The following is a 13,924-nucleotide window of genomic DNA, read 5'->3' as shown; positions in this document are numbered from 1 at the left end:
TTTTTTCCAAGTCGTTATGAAACCCATGCAAGTGGCCTATTCCATTTCATTGTCAATACACCAGGCAGACAATGTGTTAAGGTCTTGTTGTAAGAGTTCACAATCTTCCATAGATATAATTGCTTTATATATCTTGAGGTCGTCAGCGTATAGAGACAAATTACAGTGGAGTTTACATGTAAGGTCGTCAATGAAGATTAAGAAAAGCAAGGGTCATAAAATAATAATAACATATCAAAAAATAGTTTAAACAACAGCATTAGGTATTGATAAACTAGGCATGCCTAAAACATAAGCAGTTCTAATAAGAAAGAGTAAATCTCTATAAATGTAAATAACACATGTATGTAAATAAGGAATAAGTTCAATCGATGTTTACTGCGACCACTCAGTGTCTTAACATTTTTTCCAGGTGGACTTTTTATCTTTGTGTTAATTTGTCTATTTATGTAAAATAACCAATTGGAGTAATAAACGTTTGCTAATTGTAAACGTTCTTTACAACAACTTGTTCGTGTTTATTTTTTAATAACAATGATAACAAACTTACTTTAATTAAGTTATCATATTACTAAAATACACTTATCAAACTCCTTAGTAAACTTTAGATATGTCTTTCTGTAATAAATATATGTCTAAATGTATGAAAGAGACAACGCCGCCCAACCGGGTGGTGACATAGTTCCCCTGTCTGTACACTACACAGGCAGGAACACTCTTGTGAGGTGTCACATAAAAAAAATATAAAAAAAGCATGATCAGGCCGACTAGTATAAATGGGTTAGTGTTCTTTTATTGCATTTCTTTTTACCAGTAGCTTCATTATTGACTAGCTACTCGTAAATCTTCAATCAAAATAAATATTGTTAGTTTTTTAATAGTAAACAGAGAATGTTTGTATTTTTAAAATAAATAAAAAAACAATGAACAAAGATCAACACACAATAATTTAAAAACTATTTCCTTAAATATTTAACTTCATTTTCAATCCTTTGAAATCAACTTTTATTAATAATACAATCCATTCTTTCTTAACATTTTTTTGTTTCATGCCTTTTTTACAAAACCGTTATTCGATTGATTTTAAAAGCTGCTGTACTCTTAATAGAAATGTTAAATTTAAATGGCCTTAAACAATAATAATATTTCATACCGTTAGATTAAGATATTTCTCAAAGGAATACATTGTTTCACAAACAATAAGCCCGGAGAAAAAGTCTAGGACACTGCTAGTATGTGCTTACTAATGACAAGAACCTGCTTTGGAAATCAAGATTGTTCAAAGAGTAATCGATCGATTTAAAAAAAGAAAAACCATTTGCCGTTGATCTTTGGATGTAACCAGTTAATATTTTTTTGAATCATGTCTTTTGAGAACCTACACAAACATTACAGTATTATTTGTACTTCTAATATCCTCCCCACTCTGAAGGTAACGCCTAAATATAAAGCCAGTCATACGCTTTGATAAAGCACAAGCAGTTTTCTTTTGAAAAGGCTAACACGTCACAAGCAACATGGATTCAATTGTAAGTAGTCAATTAATAATCGTTATCTTCTTCTTCTCCTTTATTATAATCGCTTACGAATATGATTGAATTGAAAGACGATCGAATCCGTTCGATTCGAATTCAATTCTAAATGGAATTAAGAAATTTATTCAGAATATCACAGGTTATGACTAAATACATCATTTACCGTTTAACTCCCTATTTATTCGAATGCACATCTAGCTATTTGACGTTTAGGAATGTCGATCCATGAACAATTTCGCTAGTGTTGCTACCGTAGGACGATTTATTATTTATTACGTTGTTAATATCGGTTTGGATTTTTTCAGTTCATCGCAACTTTTCTGTGCATGGGTGCGCTGGTGTCCGGCAATCCCTTGCTACTGGATGACGGACAGTGGAGGGGTGAAGGTCTGGTAGAGAGTCAAGACTGGAGCCAGTGGAGCGGTGACCTCTCTGCAGCTTGGGAAGAACTTCCCCCTGGAGTGTGGGCTGCCCGCGCTACCCCTCTGGGCACATGGGGGCTGGGAGGAGCCGCTGTCCTTGACGGGCACGCCATCAACCCCGCTGAGGTAGCCGTCTCCAGGGCGAACCTTATCGCTGCTAATGTAGGAGCATCAACCGCTGGACTTGGATGGGCCTCTCCCTATAACTCATGGGCCTCTCCTCTCAACTCCTGGGTCCATGGAGGCGCCCCCATCGGATTCGACGGTCGCGTCGTAGACACCCCCGAGGTAGCCATCACCAAGGCCGCCCACTTAAACGCTAAAATTGCTCCAGTTTCTCATTGGTAATTTTTGCCTTCCACAGATCTACTGAAAAAAACAACAAAGTGCACCAATTTCACAAGTTTTTTTGTACTTGTTTCTGACATAATCTCTGCAATCCTTGGAACGTATTTTTGTTTCCATGCTTTATTTTAAGTGTAGTTTTAAAATACCTGTATTCGATAAAAATATACAAATCTTCAAAAATTGTGGTCAATATTATAAGTTTTTTAATGCAAAAGTTACACTGATATGATCTTATCATACAGTCCGTATGCCAATAACAGTGACGAACCGATTCAAATAATCATACTGATCATTTAAACATCAACAGTCTATATCAGTCAATCTTAATTTTACTGTTTAAGAGGGGCATTGTTACATAAGTGGGAGTTTTACAGACAAAGTCGGGTTTCGAACCCTTTTACATCATTTTGAACTGATAATTAAATACTTACACTTCATCATGCTAGCTTGATTGGGAGTTATTTATCGTGTTTTAAGTTCATTGACGGCTGACTGGGAAAACACCGCCCCTCGTGAGTTGGAAAATGGAAAATTACACAAAACACTAACTATTTTTCTACAAAAATGGCCCTTGTGGAGATCTATGCTTTAGCAAATGACTCTGCGCTTCTATGAAAAGCATTAATCTCTTTGTTGACGAATTTGTAAGTAAATTTAGTGATTCTAAGAAGGGGTTATTTCACATAAATTGAAGAATTCATTAAATTTAAAAGTTCGTTTTCAAATTCTGTGAAAGTTTTATTAAATTTCTGTTATTATATCACTGTTTGCCAAAACTGGAATAATAACATAAGTTGAATAAAACCTTTACAGAACCTGAAAATTAACTTTTAAATTTGATAAATTGTTAAAATTCTGTGAAAAAAAACCCATCCTCAATCTATTTTAGTTAAAGAAAATCTTTCAATAAATCAAAACGTATTACAACAATTGAATTTAAGCAGTGTTCTACTGTAGCCAGAATAAAGGGACGTTGAAAACCACTAAATTGATTTCTCCTTATGTAACTTTGATTCTGTTTTAAAATACACTTACAGTTCAGTTAAATTAGCTTGAGTTGAATTCAAAATTCCAAGACACAAGAGTGTCCGGTATCTACGACTGACACATTTAAAACCGAAGAGGGCTCGTTTAATCGCTCCGAGGGCCGAACTGACCAATTGCCACCACCTCTCTCAAAACTCTCGACAAATCAAATGGACGTCAGTGTTGCTATTTCTTGACCAGCACATAATAAATATTAAGTTCTTGACGCAAAATATCTTACGGGGATAATTGTTAATCTTTTAGGAAATTCATTTCATGACACTATCAAACGTAAAACCAAATAAACAAAATAAACCAAATAAACACGGTCCGTTCGATCTAGGCAAGGACATTAACAGAATTCATCAATACATAACATGGTCCGTTCGATCTACGCAAGGACATTAACAGAATTCATCAATACATAACATGGTCCGTTCGATCTACGCAAGGACATTAACAGAATTCATCAATACATAACATGGTCCGTTCGATCTACGCAAGGACATTAACAGTATTTATCAATGCATAACATAGTCCGTTCGATCTAGGCAAGGACATGAACAGAATTCATCAATACATAACATGGTCCGTTCGATCTACGCAAGGACATTAACAGAATTCATCAATACATAACATGGTCCGTTCGATCTACGCAAGGACATTAACAGAATTCATCAATACATAACATGGTCCGTTCGATCTACGCAAGGACATTAACAGAATTCATCAATACATAACATAGTCCGTTCGATCTACGCAAGGACATTAACAGTATTTATCAATACAAAACATGGTCCGTTCGATCTCGGCGAGGAAATTAACAGTATTCATCAATACATAACACAGTCCGTTCGATCTACGCAAGGAAATTAACAGAATTCATCAATACATAACAAGGTCCGTTCGACCCAGGTAAGGACATGAACAGTATTCATCAATTCATGGAAGTGCTCTAATTTAAAAATCTTGATTAGGTTAGCCGACTACATTTAACATGAATACAATAAATATCACTATAGAAAACTCCGTGATGCCGTCAAAACACTGTTATTATAGTTACCTATTGAATTCTTTAAGCGCTTATTTTATACCCTTGTTATTATTTACCATTATTAAACTCTTTTGTACTGTGATAACTTATATCGTGATAACTTATCGTGATCTGTGATAACTTATATCGTATCTGCTTATATCAATTTAATATTTTATATACTATACAATTATTATTGTCATCCTGAGCAACTTACCTATAACAATATATACATGTAAAAGCCTTCTAGAAGTGAATAAATAATATAATAAATTAATACATATGGAATCATGTCCTTTAATTTCAGTTTTTTTCGTTTATTTTATTTTGTTTTTGTCACCCGTCTCACTAGACAAAGTCTGTTCTGAAGCGGGTAATGCTACGTATAAATCCGCGAGCCGAACTGAACCTTAACTTATGGGAAAGAAACGAAGCAACCGCAAATGGCGCGAAACGCCACTTGCAGTTGATTCGTTCCTTTCCCGTAATTTGTGGTACGGTTCGCGTTTTGGTTCGCAAATGTATACTTACCCTAATATTTCACAATCTTGGTGAGGTTAGCTGACGATATTAATATGAAGCTTAGTGATGCCGTTAATACAGTAATTATAGTAATAATTGTTTTCATACATTTGAATTTGCGCTTCTGACTTAATTTAAATATTTAATTTCTATTTGGGAGTGGCTCATTGCGCTTTGTGAATTGTTTTACACCGAAGGACCTGAGGAAAATATTTTTCGTTAGGGCAGATTTCTTCTTTGGGTGTGCTGTGTGGTGGGTCTTTTTAAGTTTAGTAAGGAAATTCATTTCTAGGAAGGAAAATGGTAAGAATCGGAATCTGAGGGTCAGTGTTTCCACCAGTGACGGACTTATGAATCATCCCTCCCGTTAAGGTGCAAGGCGATGCCGACGGGTCGCAGATTACGGCTGGAGAGGTCGAAAGTGTCTTTTTCAACTGACCTCTCCCAGCTGCGAGGCGGGACCGCCGTTAAAGCCTGGACAAACCTTACACTATGAACCGGGCACCCTTGCCATGATGACCTCTGCCAGAGGTGTTGGTTATCCAATGAATTATTGCCATGGCGGCGGTACCCATACTTGCCTCCCAAATTATAATGTGGACGTAGCCAATGAATCTTTAGAAATTATCAGGTCAACACATGTCTAATACTATTCTTATTTATACCCATTGGACCTGTATTACCAAGGAAAGTAACAATATGAACGACATTTTTCAAAGTATTGTAAATTTTTATTAGATTTTTCTTTTTGATAAATTTTTGTTAAAGCTTTGTATATATAAAAATAATACATGGAACCTCAACATGAGTACGGTGCAGACTATAATACCTGAAACTTAAATGTGAAAAAAGAAAACGTTTTTGGACATTAATCTTCTCTGTGTGTTTTTAGTAGAACTGTGGATGGCAAAATTTAACAGCAAGAAGGAGTGGCAATCTTAGTTATGAAACAACAACAAGTAGGTGTTACAAAAGGCTTTGGAGACAGAATAATCGAGTGTTGAGAAAATTTGACCTATGGAGAGGGAATTACCACAGACCTCCGGAGACAGCAGCGATCTTGGCGTTCAAGTGGGCGGCCTTGGTGATGGCTACCTCGGGGGTGTCAATGACGCGGCCATCGAGTCCGATAGGGGCGCCACCATGGGCCCAGGAGTTCAAGGGAGAGGCCCATGAGTTGTAAGGAGAGGCCCATCCAAGTCCAGAGGTCGAAGCTCCGACGTTAGCGGCAATGAGATTTGCCCTGGAGACGGCTACATCTGCGGGGTTGATGGCGTGTCCGTCGAGGATAGCGCCTCCTCCTAGTCCCCATGTACCCAGAGGGGCAGCGCGGGCACCCCACACTCCGGGGGCGGCCCATGCTCCTGCACCAGCCCAGTCCTGGCTCTCCAGCAGACCTTCTCCCCTCCACTGTCCGTTGTTCAGCAGCAGGGGGTTTCCGGAAACCAGGGCGCCCATGCACAGGAAGGTAGCGATGAACTGAAAAAGAAACAATTTAATATTTATCAATCTTTATTTTGATCAAATGGAGAGAAGATTTATTCTGAATATTCTCTGGTTGGGATTGATTTAGATTTTCATATATTACATAAATAATCAAGTGCGCTACTCACGAATGAATTCATGTTGCTTGTGACTTGTTTGCCTTTTCGGAAGAAAACTGCTTGTGCATTGTAAAGGCGTTTGCCTAGCTTTATATTTAGGCAAAACCACGCCTCTGGAGTGGGGAGGATATTAGGAAGTTCAAATAATACTTTCATGTTTCTGCACTCGCCATATAAAAATAATAAAACAAACAAGGTGCATTAAAGATCAACGACAAACAGGTTTTTCTAGAAACAAATCGTTTTCATGCAGATTGATCTTGATTTAAAATGCAGGTAATAACACTATATTACTTATCAAATTCTTTTGACATTTTTTTAAAACTAATTAATCATCTCGCCATTTCCCCACAGAAGTAGGCTGAGAGGATAGACGACTTTTGACATGACCTATATAATATAATTCATTAATATTTGTGTAAAGGTTGTATGGGAAATAATGTCGGTTTATGACCATAAATTAAAAATAAATTTGTCTCTTGTGCTTTTTGCCAGATTTTGAGGTTGACAATTAGGTTGTTACAAGTTGATGAGGGATGGGTTCAGAGTGCCTAGCAGGAACAAGTCGACAAACTAAGCCGTCGACGCTAGTTTATCAATATTGTCAGCTCGCACGGTGCTCAAAACTCACAGTACGATGGCAAAACTGGCACATTTTGTTTATGGCGTGGTGACATGGAATAGATCAGAATACTAGAAATGCTTTCGATATAGATTTGTATGGAAGCCAATGTCACCACTGATTTAATACCTTTTAGTTCTAGCCCATTTAGCAGGCGCTTTGTTTCTCTTAAACTTGACTGAAATAATATATTGCAACACCATTTGAATTTAATATGAAATTATAATTTATTTTTACTTTTGCTCCGCACAAGAGACCTGAAGAAAATAATTTCACTCAAGGCCTATGTCATTTTTGGGATGCTGTGTAGAGGGTTTCTTTCAGAAAAAGATCTGGGAAGGAAAAAGTTAAGAAGGTTGGGTAGCAATCTGTGGGTCAGTGTGTCAAAGAGTGACGGATGTTTGAATTCATCCCTTCCACTGCAGTGCAATGCGGTGGGTCGAGAGAGTCGTGCTTGAGAGATAAAAATAGCTCTTTCATCCATTTTTTCCAAATCCAGACCGCCACGCATCCGCCGTCAAGACCTAGACAATCCTCACCCCTTGAACTCAGGCATCCCTGCTAAGTCACCAAACGTAGCAAACCATTTACGATGACCTATGGCAGAGATGTTGGTTATCAAATATATGATCCCAGGGAGGCGGAACCAATAAACGCCTGGAAAATTGAAACTGATTTAATTAATTATTTTAGTAATTATGTTAACACGATTAAATCATAATACATCTTACATAGTCTATAGGCACATGTAAAAAAGAGTTGAAGCAGCTTTTCGAAAATTCTTGTAGTAATTTTGAACACTTCAGAATAAGATGTAAATTTACTGTCTACATCTGATATCGTAATGCCAGGCCAACGCCGGGGACTTCAGCTAGTAATAAATATTGAAACATTATCAAATTTATAACCCATCAAGTAAAGAGATTATTTATTTATTTTGATATCAACGGTATAAAATATATTGTAATATATTTTAGTTATAATTTGTATAACTGAATTTTAAAGGTTTTTTATTTATTCGACCCTCATTTTTAGATTTTCAGAGCGTCGAAGGGTGTCTGAGAGTTTATAATACATTAACGCACATCATTCGTATCCCCAAATTCGATATGATTATAGTGTTGAATAAAGTACTTTAAAAATATAATCACAATCACTTAATCAAAACGGACAAGGAATTGAATTATACGGTGCGACTTAAAAATACAAGCGATAATTAACGATAGTAGTAACCTTGTCAGGTGGGCTTAAAGCTTTTGGTGGTTCCGCGAAGTTCACCCCTCTCCTGTGTTGTTCTGTGCGAGTAGGTATAAATACTGAAACAAAAATAGTTTAGGCACAAGCAGTTTTCTACTTTGAAAAGGCTAACACATCCAACAAAATGAACTCATTCGTAAGTAGTGTGAGACTTATATTATTTATTTTAAAAACAGGAAGTAAATCCAAAAACACGAGTACACTAATATTATAAGCTTGTAAGTTAACCATATGAGTCTTTATCATATGTTTTTTTAATCTTTTCAGTTCATCGCTACTTTCCTGTGCATGGGTGCTCTGGTGTCCGGAAACCCCTTGCTGCTGAACAATGGCCAGTGGAGGGGAGAAGGTCTGCTGGAGAGCCAAGACTGGGCTGGTAAGGCCTGGGGAGGCCCAGGAGTGTGGTCTGCCGGTGCTGGTGTCCTGGGAGCCCCCCTGGGCACATGGGGGCTGGGAAGAGCCGCTATCCTCGATGGGCACGCAATCAATCCTGCTGAGGTAGCCGTCTCCAGGGCCAACCTCATCGCCGCTAACGTAGGAGTCGCCACCTCTCCCCTCAACTCGTGGAACTCTCCTCTCAACTCATGGGCCACTCCCTTAAACTCATGGGCCTCTCCCCTGAACTCCTGGGCCTCTCCCCTTAACTCCTGGGCCCATGGTGGTGCCCCCATCGGAATCGATGGCCGCGTCGTAGACACCCCCGAGGTAGCCATCACCAAGGCCGCCCACTTGAACGCTAAGATCGCTGCCGTCTCCGGAGGAGTGTGGTAACTCATATTATCTGCCACAATATTACCACCTGACTGATCTATGACGGAGCTATGAAGTATATCTGTAATTTTTTGTTCTAATCAATTGTTATGTTAATTTACTTATTTGAAAAATAAAAACCCGATCTAAACACATTTACCGTTTTTAATGTGCCATTATCCTATCTTTGACCTCCCCTGATCTGTAAAAATATACATATACAACAAATTATGCCATAATTTAAAAGGACAAAGATAACAAAAAAATAGAAATCCTCAGCTAGCACAAAAGATTTAACATTATTTTTATAAGTACACAAGGAATTTGTCTACAGTGTGTTCTGGAAGGCTATTAAATAGAAATGGCGACTGGTAGAAATAATGTCTTTGCCCAAACGAAGATTTAGTGTGAATTTTCTTAAAGTTCAGACCAGAGCCAATTCTTTTAGTACGATTTTGATGCGTTCTTCTCAAAACTAATATATTTTTTAAATCTCACCATATGGCCGGTATAGGAGATGAGCTTTAACCATTTATTATCACTTTATTACTTCTATTAGATATGTTCGAAGATTGCCATGTATACCGATTATTTATTATGAATTAATTTATTAACGCCCTTTTAGGGGTTTTTACATATAAATAGTACAAATTTTACAGTACATTACTATAATCACTCACAATCCCATTCGCCCAGTGGTATTTTGTTGTAATGCCCCAAATTTTAAAATATCATATTCTATTACTAATATATTTCATAATAGCAATGTTTTTTCGCCAAAATATACAGTTAAAAACTCTTTCTCATAAGTGGAAGAACTGAATGATTTGGTTTTCCCTAATAATTGTATAATCTAATTATTTGATGTCAATTTATTTCCTAATGTTCGGATCGACGAGAGCAAATGCTTAATCTCTAATTTATCAAATTGTTCTAATTTGTCTAAATATTTTATTAATGATCTTACTTAAATATTTAATGTTTGCCTAAAACAAAATTATTTCCAATTTAATGATGTTATATATCAGCAACTGGAAGGCCTAGCCTTGAGATCTCCCACAAGTCCTCTGGTAACTGATATATTCATGAATAACTTAGAGAACAATATTTTAACTGGTAATACACCACTTATAAAAAATGTGCTTTTTATGGAAAAGATGTATCGACGACATATTTTATCAATGGACAGAAACAGAACGTCAACTGAATTCCTTCCTCAACCTCATAAATTCTTACCACCAAAACATTAAATTCACACTGAAGATAGGCACCAATGCAATATTTAATATTAAAACCTCACTTTATCTGTCGTAAATAATAAAATAAATTTTAATATCTTTCATAAACCTACCTATACCGACATTGTAATACATAATATCCTTGTACTTTTATAATGTATTTTTTGTTCTCTTAATTTTTAATATTTGTGTTATTTTGTAAAATTATTAAACTCAACACAGGCTTGTCCTAGTTAGATTAAAACTTTTAACGTAAAACAATAAACAATAAACAATCAACAATAAGCAATAAGCAATAAACAATAAACAATAAACAATAAACAATAAACAATAAACAATAAACAATAAACAATAAACAATAAACAATAAACAATAAACAATAAACAATAAACAATAAATAATAAACAATAAACAATAAACAATAAACAATAAACAATAGACAATAGACAATAGACAATAGACAATAAACAATAAACAATAAACAATAAACAATAGACAATAGACAATAGACAATAAACAATAAACAATAAACAATAAACAATAAACAATAAACAATAAACAATAAACAAAAAACAATAAACAATAAACAATAAACAAAAAACAATAAACAATAAACAAAAAACAATAAACAATAAACAATTTCAATGCATCTATCTATCTTCTATATAAATAAAAATGTTAATGTTCGTTTGAACAAAATCTAATGCAACGTATAGGTACATCCGCGAGCCGAACTGCCAAACTGAACCTAGACCTATAGGAAAGAAACGATGCACCGAAAATGGCGCAAAACCCCGCTTGCAGTTGATTACGTACCCTTAAATGTCCAAAAGTTCTTCACCGATTGCTTTGAAATTTTGTCACAACATTTCATTCGAATACGCGTGTGTTTTTATATATTAATATATATCTCACCTGTGGCAGGTAAAAACATGTTTTTTTTTAAACAGCTTCACCTGTTTGACGTAAAAGCAACAAGCGGTATTGTTTCTCTATTTGCACAGACAGATAATTAAATATTTAGCAAAACATATTTTTAATAATTCACTGCATAAAAGGTTTTTTGTTTTTATTTCTACTTCATTTCTTTCAATAACTTTGTACTTATGTATATATTTTTTCTTGTTTTTCATTTATAATCTGCTAATTTTTATCTTAAAATATTCCTTTCTTTCTTCATTCTGTATTGTCTACGACTGTCAATAACTATCATGCATGTAAATGGCACTTGCGCCGTTAATTCTAAATAAATACATGAAATTCGATAGAAAATTTACATGAGAAATGAGAGGAAATTTTGGTTTTGATCTATTAAAGAATAGAAAATTAGAAACATTATTACTGGACGTAAGGTCTAAAACATCTTAATCATATATTATATGGTTATTATTAGTGTGGTCCAACGATATCTAAAACTAACTGATATCTTATATGCAATGGTTTAAAAAAAACATAACCTTGTGACGCGGGCTTAGAGCTTTGTCGGTCCCGTAGAGTCTCTCCCCTCCCACTGTGTGGTTCTGCAAGAGTATATAACCTGAATCTATCTTTGACAAGGCACAAGCAGTTTTCTTCTCTGAAAAGGCTAACATACAAAAACCGAAATGAACGCATTCGTAAGTTTAACGTTAATATATTCTTATCTAACAACATTTCAAGCCATATAAATGATTTCATCCTTACTTTCAAATACATTTATGTTTCCTAGCATTTAAAGCAAAAACTTTTGTCTTTTCAGTTCATCGCAACATTCCTGTGCATGGGAGCCCTGGTGTCCGGAAACCCCCTACTACTGAACAACGGCCAATGGAGGGGAGAAGGTCTGTTGGAAAGCCAGGACTGGGCTGGTAAGGCCTGGGGAGGCCCGGGAGTGTGGGCTGCCGGTGCTGGTGTCCTGGGAGCCCCCCTGAGCACATGGGGGCTGGGAGGAGCCGTAATCATCGATGGGCACGCAATCAATCCTGCTGAGGTAGCCGTCTCCAGGGCCAACCTCATCGCCGCTAACGTAGGAGTCGCCACCTCTCCCCTCAACTCGTGGAACTCTCCTCTCAACTCATGGGCCACTCCCTTAAGCTCATGGACCTCTCCCCTGAACTCATGGGCCTCTCCTCTGAACTCCTGGGCCCATGGTGGTGCCCCCATCGGAATCGATGGCCGCGTCGTAGACACCCCCGAGGTAGCAATCACCAAGGCCGCCCACTTGAACGCTAAGATCGCTGCCGTCTCCGGAGGAGTGTGGTAACTCATTTCATCTGCCACAATATCAAAACCTGACTGATCTTTTGATTTGATTGAATTATACTTGTAATTTGATGTGTTTAAATATTTTATGTTCTTTTGCTGCTTTGTGACGAAAAATTAATAAAAACCCTCTGTAAACATATTTATAATGTTGTATGTGTGAACTTAGAGCAAAACCATATTCTCGAAATAGAAAAAGTACAAAAGAGATTCATGCGTTACCTATATATGAGGAAATATATGTACTACCCTTTCCTGTATCCATCCTTATTCTTAGCAGGAATGCTCGATCTTAATACATTAGAAGCCCGCCGAAAAATATTTTTAGGAAAACAATTTTTTAAGATAATCTCTGGAACTATACATAATCCACCTATTTTGAAAGAGATTAACTTATATGTCCCAGACAAGTATACTCGTGGAAGGTCCCATACCCTTTTTTATGCTCCAAAAGCGAGGACTTCTGCCTATCAGAACGCCCCAGTCAACAGAGCGACTGAACTGCTCAACGAGTCTGCATTGACCATCGACATTTTTAACGTAACCTATAGGCAGTTTAACAATTATCTTTTGACGTATGTCACAAAGTAGTGAAACTGACCTTTTTATGTGTTTTGCTATACTTTTTGTCTAATTTGTAATCTTCTCCATAATGTATTGGTGAATAACCGTTTTACGGAGAACATGAAAAAAATAAATAAATAAATAAATAAATAATAAATAAACTTACCCTATCCGTGACTTCCTCTTTATTAATTAGGTAATATTTAGTAAACCTTAGCTCTTCTTAACAAAGTAACTAGTATCCCTTAGTTGAGATTATGTGCTTTTATGTGTACCTATATCAATCTTTTTTTACATAAAACCTTACGATTTATCATTTATTGCTCAAGATGAAATGTTTTTAAGGTACTAGATGATTTTTTATTGCGTCTGCTCTGGATAATTCACTCGCTGTATAAATCCGAAAAATCTAAAACACGTTTTCGATTTGGTACCTATCGATTAAGATGAAAAATAAAAGGATTTTTAATTCTCTTATAATGTTGTGCCCTGAACAAAGCCGTGTTCAAGGGGGTATTCTTGTACATATCTCTGAGTTGTGTTGTGATATTTTTGTATAGTTTTCAGTTTTTTCACTAGCGGCCCAATAAAAACATATACCTTCTTGATTTAATATTAAATAATTATTTTAATCGCTTTCCCTATTCCTGCACCAAAAAGAGTTAAATATAGATAAAGCTATTTGAAGAGCTGTCGCATTTTCTTTATTTTATAATTTTACACAAGAAAGAGGAAGAAGATTGTAAGCCGTTTTATATGAAT

The 13,924-nt window shown here is 36.0% G+C and overlaps 4 protein-coding genes across 4 annotated transcripts in view; 3 read left to right on the top strand and 1 right to left on the bottom strand.

Annotated features, from left to right (window-relative positions):
* The window catches only part of LOC149412683 (uncharacterized), a 356,728-nt gene that overhangs the window by 163,907 nt on the left and 178,897 nt on the right, over positions 1 to 13,924 (top strand). The window lies entirely within an intron of this gene.
* Positions 5,596 to 6,606, bottom strand: LOC149412703 (uncharacterized). Its single transcript, XM_089645103.1, has 2 exons — positions 6,500 to 6,606; positions 5,596 to 6,365 (listed from the first exon to the last, which is right to left on the bottom strand). Exons 1-2 carry the CDS (start codon positions 6,509 to 6,511, stop codon positions 5,916 to 5,918), a joined length of 462 nt encoding a protein of 153 aa, XP_089501229.1. The 5' UTR covers positions 6,512 to 6,606; the 3' UTR covers positions 5,596 to 5,915.
* LOC149412702 (uncharacterized) lies at positions 8,463 to 9,274 on the top strand. The gene is made up of 2 exons (XM_089645144.1): positions 8,463 to 8,505; positions 8,637 to 9,274. The coding sequence occupies exons 1-2, from the start codon at positions 8,494 to 8,496 to the stop codon at positions 9,138 to 9,140; spliced, it is 516 nt and encodes a 171-aa protein (XP_089501270.1). The 5' UTR covers positions 8,463 to 8,493; the 3' UTR covers positions 9,141 to 9,274.
* On the top strand, positions 11,923 to 12,806 carry LOC149412701 (uncharacterized). The gene is made up of 2 exons (XM_089645037.1): positions 11,923 to 11,973; positions 12,096 to 12,806. Exons 1-2 carry the CDS (start codon positions 11,962 to 11,964, stop codon positions 12,597 to 12,599), a joined length of 516 nt encoding a protein of 171 aa, XP_089501163.1. The 5' UTR covers positions 11,923 to 11,961; the 3' UTR covers positions 12,600 to 12,806.

The sequence above is a fragment of the Hesperophylax consimilis genome, chromosome 22 (assembly GCF_061612785.1).
Source record: "Hesperophylax consimilis isolate HC1 chromosome 22, BYU_Hcon_1.0, whole genome shotgun sequence".
NCBI lineage: Eukaryota > Metazoa > Arthropoda > Insecta > Trichoptera > Limnephilidae > Hesperophylax > Hesperophylax consimilis.
This window is presented reverse-complemented; position numbering and strand designations above follow the sequence as displayed.